Raw genomic sequence first — 19,545 nt, 5'->3', positions numbered from 1 at the left:
TGGATAGTGGTGTTGATTCCATACCCTAGTTATTCTGGACAGTGACGGTACAGCACTGGAAGTCGCAAGTGATTTACCAGTGACCCTCTCCAACAGTTCAGCCGCATATTTACAGAACAAGGCGTGGTCAGCGGCATTATCTTCAATGACTGGCTCCCGCATCAGAACTAAACATAACAATAAATCGAGAAAAAAATGCTGGGATACATAATATCTTAATCCGGAACAATTTTCCCAGGGTTAGCAATATTGCAATTCTACTAGAGGACCGATATCACATGGATATTTATTAAAGCACAGTGCCGTAGCAAGGGTGAAATAAGTTGGGGGGGGGGGGGGGGGGGCACGAGAGCGCCAGAGGCGCGAGCCGCTTGGGGGGTCTGGGGGCATGCCCCCTCAGAAAATTTTGAAATCTAGAAGCTTGGAAATGCTATGTCCAGCGTTCTCCAAGAGCTATTTGTGATTTACGCAAATCGCGAATTATTTACTTCCTACACTGTCTCAGCAAACCACTGAAGAGAGTATAACACTTGCAACGTCAATTATAAAATAGAAAACCGACTGTCTATGTATTTTGAAACCAGCAAATTTTTCACCTTTCGGAGTCATCATAGTACGTTCTGGTCTTTATTTCTGGTTTGTTTTAGTTTTTGGCCGTTTAACATTGTTGTGCATCACCCTACGTACGTTAAAAAAAAATGAAAAAGAAGTACAAATGTTATTGTTTCAAACCTCTCGGGAGATAAAATTTTATTTTCAACATTTTATACAGGTCTGTTATTCCTTTTTGGGAAAAAAAACTAGGGGGGGGCACGGCCCCCCCCCCCCGGCCCCTCCCCTTGCTACGGCACTGAAGCAGGGATATGCATTTCTTAGCAGTTAGTTTATGTAAATAGTTACTGAGTAAGCAAATTGAAATTTGCAGCACAATTGTCCATATTTACTGTCAAACATGAATATGTTGTCTAGTTGTCTATTTTGCAGATCGTGATAATTTTTTAAGTAGACAATTTACTGTAATTTGCCCACCAACCCGCACCAAAAATTCTTGATTCAAGCACTGGCTGAGGCAATTATGGCGTGTTCTTGAGCAAGACACTTCACTTTCGCAGTGGCTTTTTCCACCCAGGGCCCCGTTGTTCAAAAGGTGAATAACGGATAAATTGCTATCCAGTAGATTAGAATTGACAATGTCCTATGGACAATGATTTATACCTTGGATATGGCGTTGCCCATCCTTCGAACAACCGAGGCGGGGGTACAAATGGATACCAGCGAGCTTTTAGGACCTGACAAAACGCTTATCTGAGACCCAGTGAACTTTCTGGCGAAGAAACGGACAAATTCATGGTGATTTTTTTTTTCAACATCCAAGAAACGCCACCTTTGAACAGCAGGGCCGGGTTTTTTCAAAGCACAATGTTCAAGTTAATCCAGAATTAGCACTTGTGAATTTTGATTTCAGTTTTTTTTTAACATTCAAGTGAGCTTTTCTGTTTGTATTTTGTGTCCTCCAGTTTTAACGTTGACATTTCTTAAACTCTACAAAACATAAGCAATAAAACACTTTTCTTACACAAGATAAATAATAAAATTGAACCCTCAATCAACTTTTAATCCTGCGTCGCTGCATTCTCGTCCTCATAGCCTGTTTCACTTCTCTTAGCCGGCGAGGCCTTGGTTCGAGACAGGAAGGGCTCTGAGAAAAAAATATCTTTGAATTATTTCGATTTTTTTTTTATTGGCGGTTAAAAACAAAGAAATCTTGAACGGAGGTCAAAAACGCCATGACTTTCTCACACAGAAGAAACATCACGACTGCTTACATGAGGACCGGAAGTCCTAGAACCACTGGAAATCATGTGTCTCCAGAGCCTTTCGCGTCTCATGCGAAGGCCCTGCCGGCTAAGGAAAAGCGGAAAGGGCTATGAGGACGAGAAAAAAAGACGAGAATGGGGCTAGTGTTAATCGGTTTTTGAACAGTTCGATCCAGGAGCTAAATGAGGCCCAAAGGTTGATTCCTTGACAAAGGCAGGACCACACGTTACATTACTTACTTTGTAGCTGCCCACTATTAAAAAGCTGCAGCTTTCCAATCACTTGTCTAATCTTATCGCTCCTTGACAGCCCATATAAGGCTTTACAAGCCAAGGCGCGGATGCAGTCTGCATCGACCAGCGGTGTTTTCACCATCAGTAGGGACAGTAGAACCTTGATACCGTTACTGGCCCGAACACAGCCCCACATCTTGGACAGAATGTCATCACTACTCTTGTAGGCCGGTCGGGATTTTGCCTGGAATTTCATCACAGCTCCGCTTACCTGCAACAGGTTTGAAGGGGCACTTGAATAACCTTTATTTAAACACGATACTTTTAAGCAATAAACTTGTGGGGTAATGTAGAAATGAAAAGCAGATTAAAATTAGAAAATAATGGACTTAAGTAAAAGTCAAATGATATAATAATTGACGAATGTTCTGCTATTTACAATAATAAAAGTTAAGTATCTGTAATATGTAAGGAAAGCTTTCATATGCCATTTACAGTACAATTCAGGAAAAGAAGAAGTCTTGATTAAATTTATTACTGTGGATGCCGATGCAGCAGAAAAAGGAAGTGTCATTGTTCACACGTTTAAATTTTCAGGCGTTAAACTTGAAATTAGAACGTCCGAAAATTTTCAAAGTTAAACGAGCGAACAAGTGTTAGCTTTTGACTTATTCATCACGCCCACAAATGGGGCGAGAACGAAAAGCGTGTGTTATTTAGGTTGTTCTTTTGCAGCCATTTGTGTCGCCAGTACAGCAGTTGTGACTCACCCTTACTCGCGGTCCACAGACACAGTTACAAATGACATTGAGAGCAGCTTTCTGAACTTCAGTGTCGCTGAGAAGACCTCCTTCAGCGCAGCGTAGTAGAAGCCTGCAAGAATAGTGACGGTAACTTTTCGATCCCAAACTTCAAATACTAATTTCCATTACTGCTTTCTATTTATTCCTTTTAATATTTTGGTGGTACGTCAACACAATATACCTGCTAATTTTTTTTTTTCACGATTATGTTGAAGTTTGCAAAGAGTTATATCGTGAGCCATAAATTGACACACATATGTTCGGCATCATTATGAGAAACGACTTTTGATCTTCCCCGTTATCTGCTAAAAAGCTGCGAGCCGTGATTAAGGCCTGGTTTTCACTGGACATTATATGCTCGAGCATAAGCATAAGCCATAAGCATACAGAAGAACGAACAATTTTGTTTTCTTGTGCTTGTGTTAGTGAGGGCAGCGTAAGAAGAATGGGTGTTTGTTCGTTCTTCTTAAGCGTTTATGCTTGTGCTTACCGTATGCTTATGCCCAGTTAAAATCTGCTTTTACCGGCAAAGCAATTATAAATGTATGTGAACGGTGAATCGAGATTTACTTCACAGTAACATGCGATTCTCTGTTCTGTGACCGTTGCCTGCAATTTTGTCAAAGATTCAATCACAAACCAGAAAATTCAAATATAAATGAATCAATGTTTAAAGGTAAAAATTAGTTTATAATACCTCATTCCCTTCTGTTGCTCCCCTGTGGGTAGTTGAACTTCTTCACAAAGCGCCAGTTGAGCCTTAGGGACCACTGTCAGTACGAACAGCATTTCTAACGCTAGGCGAGTCACTTCTGCTGCTAGGCGCATGGCGTCCGCTCTTGATTTATGTAAGATGAACGATCAAGAAAGGAGAGAATAAGTGAGAACAAATATATCTCTCAGATCTCAATGCAAGATGTACGATGTGAAATCTAGTACCACTTTAAAAAAACTGAAATTGCCAAAGAGTTGCACATTATTTAAAGCTTTTAATGATAGGGCAAGAATCTGGACTTCTGAGAAATAGCTATCGGACTACCAAGCCACTGCTGCAGCTGTTTCTTTTGTAACGAATTTATGGATGGTTGTACGGACAAACGCATGAATGTTCGAATGAACGCACGCACGCACGCAACACAACGAACGGACGAACAGACGGACGGACAAGAAGGCAAGCGAACAGATGGACGGATGGACGAGCAGAACGATGGCCTGACAGACCAATACAAAAAAAGAAAAAAACCTGAATGACAAAAGGGCAATAGGCCAAAAACCCGCCCTGTAATAACGTATTTGGAAAGTTAAATTCTAACAAAGGCCTAACGCATGAAGCATTATCTTTCTAAATTTGCACAACAGTTTCTTTAGAAGTTAATCGCTTTGGATGGATGCACAGAAAGGTAGGCGAATTGCATAAACACCCCTTGAAGCAGTATTCCCACTTGTCAATCAGTGGAGAGTAGGGATAGCGCAGTGGTGACAGCGCTCGCCTCACACCAATGTGGCCCGTGTTCGATTCCCGGACCTGGCGTCATATGTGGGTTGAGATTGTTGGGTTTTCGTCCTTGCTCCGAGGGTTTTTCTCCGGGTTCTCCGGTTTTCCTCCCTTCAAAAAACCAACTTTTTTAAATTTCAATTCGATCGGGAATCCGAGGGCCACAGGTTCGTCAGTCGCAAGACTGTTACATGCTACCCTCGTTAAAAAAACGAAGTGGAATGTTGAAATTGAGAGAAAAAAGTACAAAATGTATTTTAGTACACGTACCTGTTGCTGGCCACTCCCCAGTCAGAAGAGAGAGAAATTAACTGAAGCAACAATGTAAATCCTTGCAGTTTGTTCATCATCTTCACAGAAAAAAAAATGTCACAAAGTTAAAAATAACGACCAAAAAAAGGGAAATGTGTCACGCAATACAACACTATAATAGTAAAGGTAATCAAAACATGGTGATAACTGAAGTAAGAAAATACTTTCAATACAGGTGGTCAAAAAGATTTTTAGACAAGGAAATAGAAATAATACAACAAAACGGGAGTGAAGATACTATATCAAACGATTGTTTCAAAGTTAATTATACAGACACGAGGTCTACTCACAAATTAATCGTAACAAATTGCGAGATTAAAAGTCTTTGAGAACCTGTTTGAGTGAAAGAGTGACTAGTATTACTGTATACAGTCAACTCTCTCTTAACGGACACCTCCATAAGACGGACACCTGGTGATGGTCCCTGCCGTTTTTCGGTCATTTTACTGTTATCAAACTCCCTATAAGACGGACACCTCTCTAAGACGGACAACGGACACTTTAAAATCTTTAACCGCCACTTGAAAAGTGTTTTTTTTAATCATGTTTAATTAGTGAAAATACTTCCAAACTTCGCAAAGTTAGTTCGTGCCCTAAGGATACGTGTATACCAAGCTTACTAACCACAAACAATGACGCTTTAACGGATTACTTCTTTGCTTACGTATATGGACACTAAAGACGTCGTTCTCTACTTACAGTATTACAGTTTGCAGAAGCTCTCAATTTTTGCTTTAAAAAGCAAATACGGTCCTTTTATTATTTTAGTGTTGTTGCAGTTAGCAAAGGTTTGTTGTATTGTGCAAAGGTTTAGCTAAATTATCTCAGAACTACTGGTGCCACGTTATCTCGAGACTCTCTACAAGAAGGACACCTCTATAAGACGGACAGCTGCGGCAGGTCCCGAAGGTGTCCGTCTTAGAGAGAGTTGACTGTATTTCATTGGTTTTACGTGAAGGAACCTTTTAATAATTTACGAAAGAACCCATTCAATAACTACACGCGACTGACACGCAACATGACGTAGGCGTTTGAACAATTACAAGTGTACAATGTCCAATTCTCTCTATGGTGTGCGTCTGCAGGGATTCACGGTAGTTGTATTCATCGTTCCTAAGTCTTGCGCATGGTTTGATGAATACAACTTTACCGCGGTCAAAAGTCTCAGGCAGCTTTTCTTTCCATTTCGACGTTTTTTGTTCACATTGAAGTGTTAGTACGAGTAAAGATAGATAAAAATAGTTGCTGAGTGTAAGCATAATCCCATTTCCTCAGGTAAACGAGTGTTTTTATTTTTTAAATGTTTCGCGTCCGAATTAAAGTGCTTAGACAAAATGGCGCCGACAAGTCCGCATTTCGCTATTTTCAAACACGTAGAACTTTTTTAGTAAAGCACCAAAAAACTTAGTATTAAACCCTTAGGATACCGGTTATGTATCGAACTTTAAACTGTGAAAACTATAACCTTATCTATGCAGTACTTTTCTTATTTTTTGCATATTTCTGTCGTTTGACCGCGGTCGAGAATACAACTACCATGATGATTCCCTGCAGGCGTGCGCCATAGAAAGGAATCGGGCATTTATATTGGTTGAAATTGGACACCCACGTGATCGCGAATGACAAGTAGGCGTGCGGACAGCTGAGAACCAATCAAAATCAAGAATTTTGTCATAGATTCGATAACTGTGATACTACCTCAACAGGCTCCCAGCGAAATGTTGTTGGGGCATTCTCCAACATCAGCCGACAATTGTCCATGACACTGCTGTGAGAGAGCGATGCAGCCTGAAAGGAAGACGTAATAAAATATATCACAGTAAATGTTTGAACCCAGAGTCAGTAGTTCGTTAGCGGAAGTCATCTTCAGAGTCGAGTGAAAAGTTGCTGTCAGTCGATGAGTTTAAGTCTGGAAGCGCAGGGAAATGCACAAGAGCTGAAGGCGCGATTGGTTTTGTTTTTACTTCTGATTGGACAAGTAAGTGGTGCAGGTTTTTTAAACCAACACCTAAGCGTAGTAATGCAAAACCAAATGCGAATTACTTTCAAGACTCAAGTGAAAATCGCACTTTTAACCCTGCGGTTGCTGTAAGGTATTATCACATGCCATCCAGTGAAGCAGTGTGCCATGATTTCAGAAAGTTGCCACACGCTATGAATAACTTCAATGAAGTAAACCTTATTAAATAGATTTCGCCAAGCCTAAAAGCGGAGCTCTCCAGTAATTTACCTTAAGCTAGTAATCCCCAGTAATTTACCCTTAAGCTTTATTTAAATATCTGAATTCCCTGACCATAGGCATAAAAAATTGGAAATGAGCCCGCAATCCAATAGAAAACAATTTCCCGGTCAGCGGTCAACGAGTTATACACCTGAGCCCGCGATAAGGTCACGTGATACTGGTCGCAGACACCTTGTATTGACAGCTGCCAATTGGCCATAACGTGGATGCCCAGTAACAAATAGTTGAGGGTTTATCTATTTTTGAAGTGCACGACACCGTTTCTAGGGGATACCCACCTTATAAGCCGGAACAGGGACCGGTGGGGTCCCACCCTGGTTTCTTGCAATAGATCTCCTCAAAGCATCTGCTTTGATGTGCAGATGGGCATCAAAGTACCGTCGTAGCGCCATACAAGTGTGTTTTGCTGTTTGCCGGCTGCCAAACACTTCATCGTCACTAAGAAGTTCAGCTTCATCAGGACGAAGGATGGAAAGCGTGCTTAGCTAAGAACACACACACAAAAACAGCAAAACAGGAATTAAAAACAAGAGAGAGGAGAAATTCTAATCGATAGTCGAAGGTAGAAACAGAAATAATGTGGTGAATGATGAACAACTCTCTAGGGAGTTTAAGCAAATACGACGGCAACTCCGAAGCGAACGTCGATTATTTTACACAAGAATCTCGCGATTATCAAAATCAATTTAGTCTTTGTTTCGGTGCCAGGACTATCCTCAGCTTAATATACGAACACATCGTTCAATTCTAAATAGAAATGTGAAAAAATCGCCGTTGTGGTCCACGTTCTTGCCAAAATGTAGAATTTCATCATTTCACTTTTTTGTTTTGCAGAGAATGGCAAAGAAATTTGCAATGATTTAGAAAGCACATGTAGAGCTACTGTACTTGTATTTACGATTGTTTTTGTTAAGCTCTGTTCCCGTAGCCATTACCATGTGGTTTGCTTAATAAACTCCATGTTGTAAAACTTAGGTTGGATAATAATGTAAATCGTAAATCACCTGGTTCACTAGTTTTCGCAGGCCATCATTGCTATCAAAAAGTTCCAACACTGCTCGAAACGAACATGTGAGTGAGAAGAAAAGAGTTGCATGACATCTTCCAGAGTCATGGGAGCATTCTAACAGCCACAATGCATACTTCACCATGTCACTTAACACAGGGTGCGGTAGGAGAGATACCTGAGAGAAAAAAATGATTCAAAATGAATGAGGCACAAATTAAAGAACTCTTTCTTCAATTTAGTAAATAACAAATCCCAAAGAAGCAATTAACTGTTTACAATTATATTGGTTTCACAAAAACTGTGAAATTCTGAAAATAAGCACGCCACTGGGCTTATAATTATTAGCTCAATCTCCCTTTCATTAGATGGGCTTATTTTCAGTGAGGGACTTTATAAGGGTAGTGACTTATTTTCAGGAAAATTTCTGAGTTAATATTTGGAAGGATTACTGCATGTGAATATTTTATTGGTGTATACAGAAATATATAACAATACAAAGAACTGCAGCTGTTAAATGAACATGAACACACTTTATCGACATAAAATACAACACAAGTGCTACCTGTACAATGGGGGTTTATAATCAGATAAAGTTTTATTGGCCGTTCCGAGGTTGCGCGGGAAACTGGGGCAAGTTTTAATTTTTAACCAATCAATAAACTGACACTACCATTTGAAAGACCACGTCGAGATTGGTCATTTGACTAAGTTTGGTGGTTTTTAGTTTAACAGAGACCAAGTTGTGGACCTTGAAACATGGTTTAAAATCCATACAAACGTCTCTTACATGTATTTTAATACAGTAAAAACCCGCGTGTAAGAACCTACTTTTTCAGAGTTTGGCAAAACAGATTCTTGTATTACGGGGTACTTATTGACAGTTTAGGCTAAGTAGGTTCTTAATCAGGTTCTTAATTTCTACAGAGTAGACATTGTTGTTGATTATCAGAAAATAGTATAAAATCTGGTCTGTTCTTCATTATAAAAATTTATTAATGCACCCATGTTGCCAAAAGTCCAACAACATACTGTATATACCCCAGTAACATCACCTTTCTGGTTTTTGGTAAAAAAAAATATATAAATTAAATAGTTAAACCCTACATATAAGAACCTGTAGGAATTTGTTTGGCTAAACAAGTTCTTATATTTTGGGGTATTATAAAAGCAAATTTCTGCCAGAAGGTTCTTAAATGCCTAGGTTCTTACACGCGGGTTTTTACTGTACTGCATCCCCCAAAACCATACAAACTCTTACATTTTTTTAATGATTTCTATGATACACTTAAAAATGAGCAAACATGGTGATTTTCATTTCGGCTTCTTCCAAACAGTACGTCCATAGCAGTATTTTGAAGTTGTGACAAAACTGATTTTACATGTAAATTTTAATAGTTTGACTGTATGGTTTTGTGGGACACTGTCTCAAAATTAGAGACGTTTGAAAAATGCATGTATTTAATATTAGTAATAATATTTAATGAGATAACAATGAGGACCATTACCCTCTCCATAGCATCCTCATTGTAAGCCAAATAATACAAACACATGGAGCATCCTGTTGCGGCAACTGATGGGCGTGGAACTTCCAGCAACCGTTGAACACCATTATGGGTGACAAACTCTGTGGCAAATTTCTTGTGGCAAAGAAGGGATGCTAAATACTGAAATTTAATTTGAAAAGGAATTCAAAAAAGTTGCTTTTGCACAAGCTGCAATCTTGGACAAAACTATTTTGAAATTCGCAAATGTCCTGGGTTGGAAGTGGGTTAAAATAATTATTACCCCTCTCTCCCCCTAGTCTACTAAATGTTGTTTCATGGAATTTGTGGTTTGCCAGGCTTTGTTTTCACAACATGACAACATTAGGGGCGGATCCAGGATTTTTCTTAGGATGGGTTGCACATCCAGGATTTTTCTTAAGAGGGGGTGCACCACTAAGGAATGGTGAAACTGACTGGTGACGTAAACATATTTTAAAAGCAAATACTAAGCCACAGGTCATTTCAGGGAGGGGTGCGCATCCCCTGCACCATCCCCCTACATCTGCCCCTGAGTACTAACAACATTGAAATGAGGGAGTGGGGTTGAAAGAAAATATTAAGTGGGAACAGTTTTTTGAAAGATTGTAGGTTGTTGTTGTACATTTTAATAATCTGATCTCACCTTTAGGGCTTCAAAGACAAGTTGTACATCAACCTGACCCTTGAATGTGATGTAATGCATAACCAGATCCAGAGCTTTTGACTCAAACACCGTTGACAGCAACTAAATTTGAACAATGAAAAGAAAAAGGTTAGCTAGCTAGTGGAGGTCAAAGAAACTGGTTTTTGATCATTCAAAAACAAAATCAACCCTCCAAGTTAAGACCATTTTAGTCACCATGGCGACTAAAATTTTGGAGATGGCGACTAAATTCGAACCAAGGTCGCCAGCCTGGCGACTAAAATTGAAAGGAATGAATGAAAGCATCAGCTTAATTTGGTGACTAAAATTTTTCACTGGCGACCAAAACTTGAGTAGTCGGTGGCCAAATGGCCACTAAGGAAAAAAGTAAACTTGGAGGGTTGAAAATGGTCATTAGTTCAGTTAATATTGATAATAATCTAAATAAATATTATTCTTTCAGAAGCCAATTGACAATTTAAATGTTTTTTTCAATTCAAGTCACATGCACCACCAGACTTAAAAAAAGGCCAAGGGTATGTCAAAGAGTTAAACAGAGTGAGATATTGTGTTTTTATATGAAGCGTGCAAAGAAGTTAGAGTCAGCTAGCCTGGGGCAAGTGGATTTTGAGCTTAGGCTAGTGAACTTGATCATTCACTTGCCTGACAAGCAAAAGAAGCATCGTGAGCATCAGTATCATGCTCATGAGATTTTATAATATTTTTTTCTTTATAATTATTATGTATTACATGTATGTACATGTGCTGTAATTAAAATATGGCACTGTACCTCCTGATATTCTCCCAGCGGGGTCAGATATTGTAAGATAAGCCTTTGCTGCATGCCAAGTGTCAGGGGGGAAAGCGAGAAGGACATGGGAATCACATGGTACCCTCCCTTAGGAGCACACATTGCATTCACTGGAAAACGGCCAGTCTTGCTTGGCTTGACTAGTGGTAGACTTTTTGTTGGTAGCGGACTTTTACCTAGAACGCAAAATGAAATAATGTTGATAACAATGTCAAAAGAACATGGACGTACCAGTTGATAATAGTGTGAGGTGGGTAAATTAATTAGGAATTAACTTGGTAATGTGGGCATTTTTTTGGCAGGTAGTTTTGAAGTGAGCACTGCTCTAAACAAACTAAAAAGAAACTAAACAAATCTAAATAAATTTAAAGTCCACATTCAAGCCTCTTGGGGCAAGTGTTCCCAACCTGAAAATCAGCCTTCTTTCCTCACACTGTCTTTATGTCCTGTCGCTGTTCAGATTATATTATTTCGACCTCAAGTTGAACTAGGCAAATCTATTTTACGATGTATAGCAAGTTTAATAAATAAATTATAAATATTAAATAAATCACTTAAAAAAACTTGAGTGTCAATTTATCTAGCACAGCTGTGCTAATTGATGATTCTGTAAATTACAGGAAACAAATATTAATTAATTGTTATATTAAATTAAACAGAAACTTGGCTTGTTAAAAATCCCTACTGGCAGAAGGCAGACCAGTTAAGTTAACTATTTACAAAGTGTGAAGGAGTTGAATTTGGGACTCTCGAAGACAAATCCATCTAGTGGTAGGGGGTAGGGACTGGGGATTTGAACTCAGGACATATCATACCGTATGAGGCTTTTTTGAGGGGAGGGGGGGGGGGGAGGAACAGGAGAGGAAGGTGCTAAAATGTTTTCTCATTTAGCAAAACATTTTGGGAATAACTCCTTTATCAGTCGCAAAGCATAAACCATTGAGCGATTATCAAACGTTACGTGGCCCGCGCGACATATGGTGTAGATGCCATATAAAGGTCGTGCGCAAAAAAAACTAAACGAATCTAAATAAATTTAAAGTCCACGTTCAAGCCTCTTGGGGCAAGTGTTCCCATCCTGAAAATCAGCCTTCTTTCCTCACACTGTCTTTATGCCCTGTCGCTGTTCACCTGCCCCAAGAGGCTTGAACGTAGACTTTAAATTTATTTAGTTTCGTTTAGTTTCTTTCACACGCGTGACCTTTATATGGCATCAACGCCATATGTCGCGCGCGCAACTTAAAGTTTGATAATCGCTCAACGGACCGTTTTTACTTTGCGACTGACGAAGGGGTTATTCCCAAAACGTCTTGCTAAACGAGAAAACGTTCTAGCACTTTTTTAACAAAAAAAAAACATTTCAAAGTACACGAACAAAGTGCTACACAGCAACTTAGGGACTGGTCAATAAGTACAGGGGGGGGTGGGCCGGAGCAGAAAGGGGGTGGGTCATCAGTTTTTGAGCCCTCGAAAAGGGGTGGGTTACGTAATTTTAAACTACACGTAGGGGGTGGGTCATCTTGTTTATTCACTAACTTTAAACTGTTATAGTTCCAAGAAAAGTTGTATTCATCAGTATATAAAATTGATAAATTTCTCCATGTGAACAGATTTAAATGAATTTCTAGCGATTTCAAAAGGCCCAAATATAAAAAATTTCCCAGGCGGAGCATGCCCCCTGACCCCCCTAGATGGCTTGTGATCATAACATCGGTTTTGCCTGTCTCTCTTCGACCTGCATAGATTCTGAGCTTTAGGCCTTTTAATACCAGTAAACTCTTTACTGAAACACTTTGCAAATATGAATGATGGACAGTGGTTGTAGTTTCTGTTATTAATTTCTGTATAAAAATATGAACTCTTCAAAAATTGATTATGAATTAATATTACATACTGATTACACACAAATATGTGGAAAACTTAAAAAAGACTATTAAAAGAAGTGATAAATTCGTCCTTCTTTGGTGTGTTAAGAAATGGAAAAAGACGTACATGGAACAGCAGTGCCCATCAGGGAAAATGTCTATGTAGGGAATTTCACTTTCAAAGCTGAAGTCAAATCAAAAACCTTCAACCCCTAACAGATGATAAAGAAATGATTGGTCCCTTGATTTTTTTAGCAAAGGGGGTGGGTCATGTAATTTTCAACCCCCTATCAGGGATGGGTCAGTCAGTTTTGAGCCAGAAGGACGGGGTGGGTCACTAATTTTCGAGCCACCACTTTTCCAATTGCTCCGGCCCACCCCCCCTGGTACTTATTGACCAGTCCCTTATTATTTTTATCTATAGGAGAGGAGGGGTCTGGCCAAGTTAGACTGGTTAGTCTAGACTTGGAGGGGGGGGGGGGCAATGTTGTATAACATCCCAAAATAATACAGCTGGGAAGGAAAATACTGACTTAAACAAAGATCACAACAACTATGTACATGTATGTGCACAACAACTGACCCTTTCCACTGGAGCAACTTGGATCTTCTGACACATCACCATTACACAAACCAGATATTTCACTGTTCTGCTGTGAGCCACTAGATGGTCCAGGCTCGACCAAGCCAGTTTTCTTGACCTTGACACTGTTACCACTGTCAGTCCGGTTCTTATTGGACTTGGCCTTTAGGATGACCCTGTTAGAAAGGTCTGTTATTGCAGGCTGAGTCAGGTCTGACAAGTCTTTTAAGATGTGCAACCGCCGCAGCATACAAGGTACCTAAGTGTGGACAAATTGGATAAATTATCAGAGAAACAATGACAAGTTATACACTTGTTGTGGTTTCAATTTGCTCTTGGTTTAATTAAAAAAAAAAACAGTTTTTTTTTTTGCATTTCTTTGTGGTTTTTATACATCTAGAACAAATAAAAATCAAGCCAGTCTAAAATATTTAAACCAAGAACTTTAGGCTGTTTTAGGCATATGATTTGAAACCATCCTGGATACAGTGTGAGCGATGTGATAAATAAATCTTTACCCCAAAGTTGCAGTGCGAACCACAAAATACACAAAACTAAGCAAGGTGTCAAGAGAACTTACCAATGTAGAGTTCTCTTCTCTGAATACTGCAGCAATATCCTGGCTTTCCATTGCAAATGCTAAAAGACCTGACAGAGGATCGAAATTTAGTTTTTGAAGTTAACAAAAATTTAATACCCGGTAAAGAGATGTGGCCATATGGTAGATGCGTGAGATGCAGTGGCAAATGATTAGCAGATGGACTTCAGATTAAGCATTCAGGGTTTAAATCCTGCCTAGTGTCACTGTGTTGTAGGAGAGTAGAAATACTTCTACAATGGAACCTTGATTTAACGAACCTCTATATAACGAAGTCCTCGATGTAACAAACAATATTTTTCATCCCAGTAATAGCAAAATATATGGAATAGAACCTCAATATAGCGAACGTATTTTGCCAGTCCCTTGGCCCTTATATCGAGGTTCTACTCTACGTAGTTGCCTAATTTGCAGTAAAAACTGGGATAAGCTCTGGCCTGATGGGCATTTGTTTGCAAGCGGGACCTGCGACTCGCGGAAATCAATCCTAATACCTGGGAGGTCCTCATGCAAGACCGCAGTGCCTGGCGTCACGGTGTGAAGGAGGGCGCACGCAGAGCTGAGGCGACAATTAAGCGGGCGGCGAGAAAGGAACGACACATGTCAGTTCGAGAGGCCACTGGGCAACAAAGACTGCCACTCAAGAATCAAGCTTTTGAGTCACTCAAGAGCCTGTCAACACTGAATAGCTGACCATCGTCTTTCCGAGACGAGGATGCCAATGATTGGTATCTAGGCCTGAACACAGTCTACTTAAGGTATCAGTATACCCCCAAATTGACCATTTTAAAGAAAAATATATTTTGGTATTTTTGGGTAGATCTCATTAAGACCTTTCATTCAAAAAAAATTTCATGGAAAAAGATTGACTCTACAGAGAGTTATGAAGGAAAAACATTTCTTGCCAAAAATTATTTGATATTGATAGCTGTCAACAGGTTGATTAAAGGAGCGCGGCGATACTACCGTTGCATGATTATCAGAGTTCTTTGGGTGTTTTGTGCTGGCAAAATGCATAGATTTCCACACATCAAAAAAACATTTTTCCGTTCTTATGATCTCAAGTTCGAAGAATGTTGCAAAAACGGGAAAAGACAAAAGATTTGGCAGATGCGCTAGGAGATAGCGGCAACGGGTTATTCTTCGCCGCTTAAAGCGGTAACGTCACGACCTGGAATCACGACCAGTTCCTCGGCTTACTTTAGGATGCTTGCGATTCCACGTTTTCGTTGTTTCAGATTTAACATTTCTAAAACTGTTGCAATGCGACGAAAATTGTTATAACGTGAGCGGTAGAACTGAAATCATGCAACACACTGTTTCCGGCCAGAAGCAACATTTGACACCGCTTTGAACAAGTTATATTGTTAAGTAAAATGAGCCTTCATTCTATCGCTCAACGCGTAACTGGATTTGTTTCTCGGTTGTCCCGAGTTCAAATCCTCGACCACGCTTTGTACATAGCCAACTGGTCTGCCTCCTGCCAGTTGGGATTTTTAACCTTGTTATGTTTATTTAAAATTATTTGTTTCCTCTGTTTCAGTGGCATGCCTGTAAACTAGCTATCTCGTTGAGATATGAAGCTAAGTGCATGACCACTATAAACATTATATTTATTTATTTTTTATTTATTAACGCGTGATAATTTTTTCACGTCAAGTTGTGTCATTAATCTCATTACACCGGAAGAACGCCCCAAAATATATTTTCTTTCGTATCTCAAAAACAGAGTTTTGAAGAGAGAGGCGCACACTTTAAGTTCGTTTTCAATGGAGTTTCAACAATTTTTGCTGAAATTTGGCAAGAATGTTGCCCAATAATCGAGCAACAAAACTGTGTCGGCGAATTTTTCTTTTTTTCTTTTTTCAAAAGTTATGGCTGTTTTAACGCAGAGAGTAGTTGTTCCTCACACTCTTGAAGTTCAATTGCGTGTCAAAAACAAACCAGACAAGTAATCAATATTCCCCGACACAGGTATTTAGAAAAAGGTGTGAAGAACACATTGCGATGTTGATCGCTTCTTCCCGTTCATATTTGTCTGGAAACGAACCCGATTTATGAGCCTCGGTACTTTTGGAAATAACACGCTCTTTTTGGACAACATTAGTATTTCAAATTAAAATAAATATATCTTTGCAATCTACTATTCCTAAGCTTTTAGAAAATATATACTTTGTTGGGGTTTGCGTTAATTATCAGACGGTAAGGCAGCTCCAACGCATGATGGTCATTTGGGGTATACTGATACCTAAACCTTTTATACATTTACTACATGTGCACTGTGCACGTGTATGGTACAATTCTTTGGAATACAGTTACTGTAACAAGTTTTCACAAAAAAGTAAAAACAATTTACAGCATTGTGAAGTATGTTTATAAGTGAAGGTTACTGCCTTTTTAAAACTCTTAATGATAGTAACAAATAAATAGTTAATTATATACCTGTGTAGGTATAATTTTCAATTCAAACACATGAAATTATTCTGACTGCTGGAGATAAAGACTTGGTATGCTTACCTGTAGCATAGGATCTGAGGGGTTCTGTAGCTTCTCTAGCCCACTTGCACAGCCGGGTGAGCATAGCCTCCTACAAACATCGAAAAAAAAAGTTAAATCTTCCTTTCATTGAAAAAAAAAAGTTATGCAACCTTTCTTTAAAAAGTGAAATCTATAGACTTTGTATACTAACCTATTCCCTTAATACAGTGGAACCCCGATATAACGATATGCCAAGGGGGCAGTAAAATTATATCGTTATATCGAGGAATCGTTATATCGGGGTTCCGTCCCATACATTTTACTATTGCCGGGACATAACATATTCATCGTTATATCGGGAATATCGTTATATCGGGGTTCCACTGTACTGTATGTACATTCAAGGCGCTTATTTCAAAGCATTTTTTGCATCAGAGATTTGTGATCCTTATTTGTAATACACCGGACTAAAATTCCTCTGTGACATGTGGAACAGAATAGACATGTACAGTAGAATAAATTGAAATTGACAGGCCTACGCGGACTCCCCTCGTGACCTCTAATCGCGACGCATTTGAGCCTTAGGTCAAAGTTTCGCTCTAACGAGCGTATCTTTGAGGGATTTACCCCTCTTATATGATATAATTGGAGGCTTTGTGTAGATTTTTTTCAGCAACGGCTGATTTTGTATTAAACCCCAGTTTTCCATTAATATTTGTTTAAGGTCGCGCACTGATGGGTGATATGTAGTGACAAATGGCAATATTTTCTTATGAGTCTTTTTATTTTGTTTGAGAGCCGACTTTCGTCCGGCAAAGTTCACCTCCGCTAGTGATCTCTCTATAAAGGTTTGTGGATAGCCACGCGCTCTTAGGCGCGATTTGAAATTAGAGAGACACTCTTCAAATGTTTTTTCTGAAGAGTTTGTTCTTAGGAGTCTTATTGCTTCGCCTTTAATGAAACCTCTTTTAACACCCGGTGGGTGACACGAGGTGTAATGTGTATACTGAAAGGTTTCAGTCGGCTTATAGTGGGTTCTGATGTCTAGGATAGATTCCGTTTTAAATCTATCTCCTTTGTATACCACTGTGTCGAGGAAAGTTAATTCGTTCTCTGAAATTTCAGCTGTGAATTTTATCGTAGGGTGGAATTTGTTTGCTTGTTCAATAAACAGAGAAATGTCCTGTTTATCTTGATCCCACAAAGAGAAGATGTCATCGATATAACGTCTCCATTCTCTTGGCTTGATATTGCTTTGGCGAATGAGTTGTGTTTCAAATTTTGCCATAAAGATGTTGGCAAAGGCAACCGCCATTTTTGTACCCATTGCGGTTCCGTGGGTTTGGAGATAGTTATCGCCATTAAATTGGAATGAATTTTCTTTTAAGATTAAGCCAAGCATATCCCTGAGATATTTTGTCGGGATAGGGGGTTTTTATTGTGAAACGTTTCGTATGCCTGGCATACAGTTTCTATTCCCTCCTCGTGTGGTATATTTGTATACAAGCTCGTGACATCCATGGATACTAGAATTGTATTCTGGCGTATCTTAGTTTTTTCCACAAAGTTGATAAAATCGGTAGTATCCTTGATGTAGGATTGTACAATTCTAGTATCCATGGATGTCACAAGCTTGTATACAAATATACCACACGAGGAGGGAATAGAAACTGTATGCCAGGCATACGAAACGTTTCACAATAAAAACCCCCTATCCCGACAAAATATCTCAGGGATATGCTTGGCTTAATCTTAAAAGAAAATTCATTCCAATTTAATGGCGATAACTATCTCCAAACCCACGGAACCGCAATGGGTACAAAAATGGCGGTTGCCTTTGCCAACATCTTTATGGCAAAATTTGAAACACAACTCATTCGCCAAAGCAATATCAAGCCAAGAGAATGGAGACTTTATATCGATGACATCTTCTCTTTGTGGGATCAAGATAAACAGGACATTTCTCTGTTTATTGAACAAGCAAACAAATTCCACCCTACGATAAAATTCACAGCTGAAATTTCAGAGAACGAATTAACTTTCCTCGACACAGTGGTATACAAAGGAGATAGATTTAAAACGGAATCTATCCTAGACATCAGAACCCACTATAAGCCGACTGAAACCTTTCAGTATACACATTACACCTCGTGTCACCCGCCGGGTGTTAAAAGAGGTTTCATTAAAGGCGAAGCAATAAGACTCCTAAGAACAAACTCTTCAGAAAAAACATTTGAAGAGTGTCTCTCTAATTTCAAATCGCGCCTAAGAGCGCGTGGCTATCCACAAACCTTTATAGAGAGATCACTAGCGGAGGTGAACTTTGCCGGACGAAAGTCGGCTCTCAAACAAAATAAAAAGACTCATAAGAAAATATTGCCATTTGTCACTACATATCACCCATCAGTGCGCGACCTTAAACAAATATTAATGGAAAACTGGGGTTTAATACAAAATCAGCCGTTGCTGAAAAAAATCTACACAAAGCCTCCAATTATATCATATAAGAGGGGTAAATCCCTCAAAGATACGCTCGTTAGAGCGAAACTTTGACCCAAGGCTCAAATGCGTCGCGATTAGAGGTCACGAGGGGAGTCCGCGTAGGCCTGTCAATTTCAATTTATTCTACAAGGGACTGAGGCGAAAACTCAAAACATCGAGCTCAAAAGACTAAACGCTCGTTAAAATTGATGCAAGATACATAACCTTAGCGACAGTAAATAACGTGTCTCTAAAACAAAGCAATAGCTTTGCAAAATAAAGCTACGCAGTCTCTGGCTAAAGTGGACAGAAATAAATATGTCATCCGTGATAAAAAGCAACACACATTGCAACACTATAAACAGCCGGGCCCGGCCTTGCGAATATAGAATGCAAGTATATAATCAACATATTCACGGAAATAAGACCTGCGTCCTTCCAGAGCGAACATTTTGAAAGCTAAAAACACATCTTGCGAATATGAATGAGCCAAGACTAACCGCAATAGCAAAATTTAATACAGAGGTGTCAAAATGTACTAACGGGAAACCGTGCAGATCTATCATCTCTACACATCTGCTGAGCGGCAGTCTTTCGACTCTACTTATCCTAAAATCGCCTTCTTATAATACAAGTGACAGAGCATAGTGC

At 39.3% G+C, this 19,545-nt stretch overlaps 4 protein-coding genes across 4 annotated transcripts in view; 2 read left to right on the top strand and 2 right to left on the bottom strand.

Moving 5' to 3' along the window:
- LOC144629101 (transmembrane protein 121B-like) overlaps nt 1-19,545 on the top strand; it is a 272,095-nt gene that overhangs the window by 46,361 nt on the left and 206,189 nt on the right. The window lies entirely within an intron of this gene.
- The window catches only part of LOC144628971 (DDB1- and CUL4-associated factor 1-like), a 39,320-nt gene that overhangs the window by 13,130 nt on the left and 6,645 nt on the right, over nt 1-19,545 (bottom strand). Inside the window, exons 5-18 of the mRNA XM_078487106.1 lie at nt 16,453-16,522; nt 13,918-13,985; nt 13,338-13,596; nt 10,869-11,065; nt 10,079-10,180; nt 9,418-9,576; nt 7,908-8,087; nt 7,182-7,388; nt 6,360-6,449; nt 4,620-4,699; nt 3,552-3,692; nt 2,822-2,924; nt 2,058-2,322; nt 25-167 (exon numbers count right to left, since the gene is read on the bottom strand). Of these exons, the coding sequence (XP_078343232.1) occupies nt 25-167; nt 2,058-2,322; nt 2,822-2,924; nt 3,552-3,692; nt 4,620-4,699; nt 6,360-6,449; nt 7,182-7,388; nt 7,908-8,087; nt 9,418-9,576; nt 10,079-10,180; nt 10,869-11,065; nt 13,338-13,596; nt 13,918-13,985; nt 16,453-16,522 (2,064 nt within the window). The remainder of the gene's footprint in view (nt 1-24; nt 168-2,057; nt 2,323-2,821; nt 2,925-3,551; nt 3,693-4,619; nt 4,700-6,359; nt 6,450-7,181; nt 7,389-7,907; nt 8,088-9,417; nt 9,577-10,078; nt 10,181-10,868; nt 11,066-13,337; nt 13,597-13,917; nt 13,986-16,452; nt 16,523-19,545) is intronic.
- On the bottom strand, nt 17,000-17,814 carry LOC144629180 (uncharacterized). Its single transcript, XM_078487393.1, has one exon. It carries the CDS (start codon nt 17,738-17,740, stop codon nt 17,000-17,002), a length of 741 nt encoding a protein of 246 aa, XP_078343519.1. The 5' UTR covers nt 17,741-17,814.
- On the top strand, nt 18,238-18,966 carry LOC144629182 (uncharacterized). Its single transcript, XM_078487396.1, has one exon. It carries the CDS (start codon nt 18,238-18,240, stop codon nt 18,964-18,966), a length of 729 nt encoding a protein of 242 aa, XP_078343522.1.

The sequence above is a fragment of the Oculina patagonica genome, chromosome 10 (assembly GCF_052425735.1).
Source record: "Oculina patagonica isolate OP01 chromosome 10, crgOcupat, whole genome shotgun sequence".
Classification (NCBI taxonomy): Eukaryota; Metazoa; Cnidaria; class Anthozoa; order Scleractinia; family Oculinidae; genus Oculina; species Oculina patagonica.
The sequence above is the reverse complement of the archived record's forward strand: the minus strand, read 5'-3'. Positions and strand labels throughout refer to the sequence as shown.

Excerpts from the sequence above, each read along its gene's own strand:
- LOC144629180 (XM_078487393.1), bottom strand. The coding sequence starts at position 17,740 with ATGGGTACAAAAATGGCGGTTGCCTTTGCCAACATCTTTATGGCAAAA.
- LOC144629182 (XM_078487396.1), top strand. The coding sequence starts at position 18,238 with ATGGCGGTTGCCTTTGCCAACATCTTTATGGCAAAATTTGAAACACAA.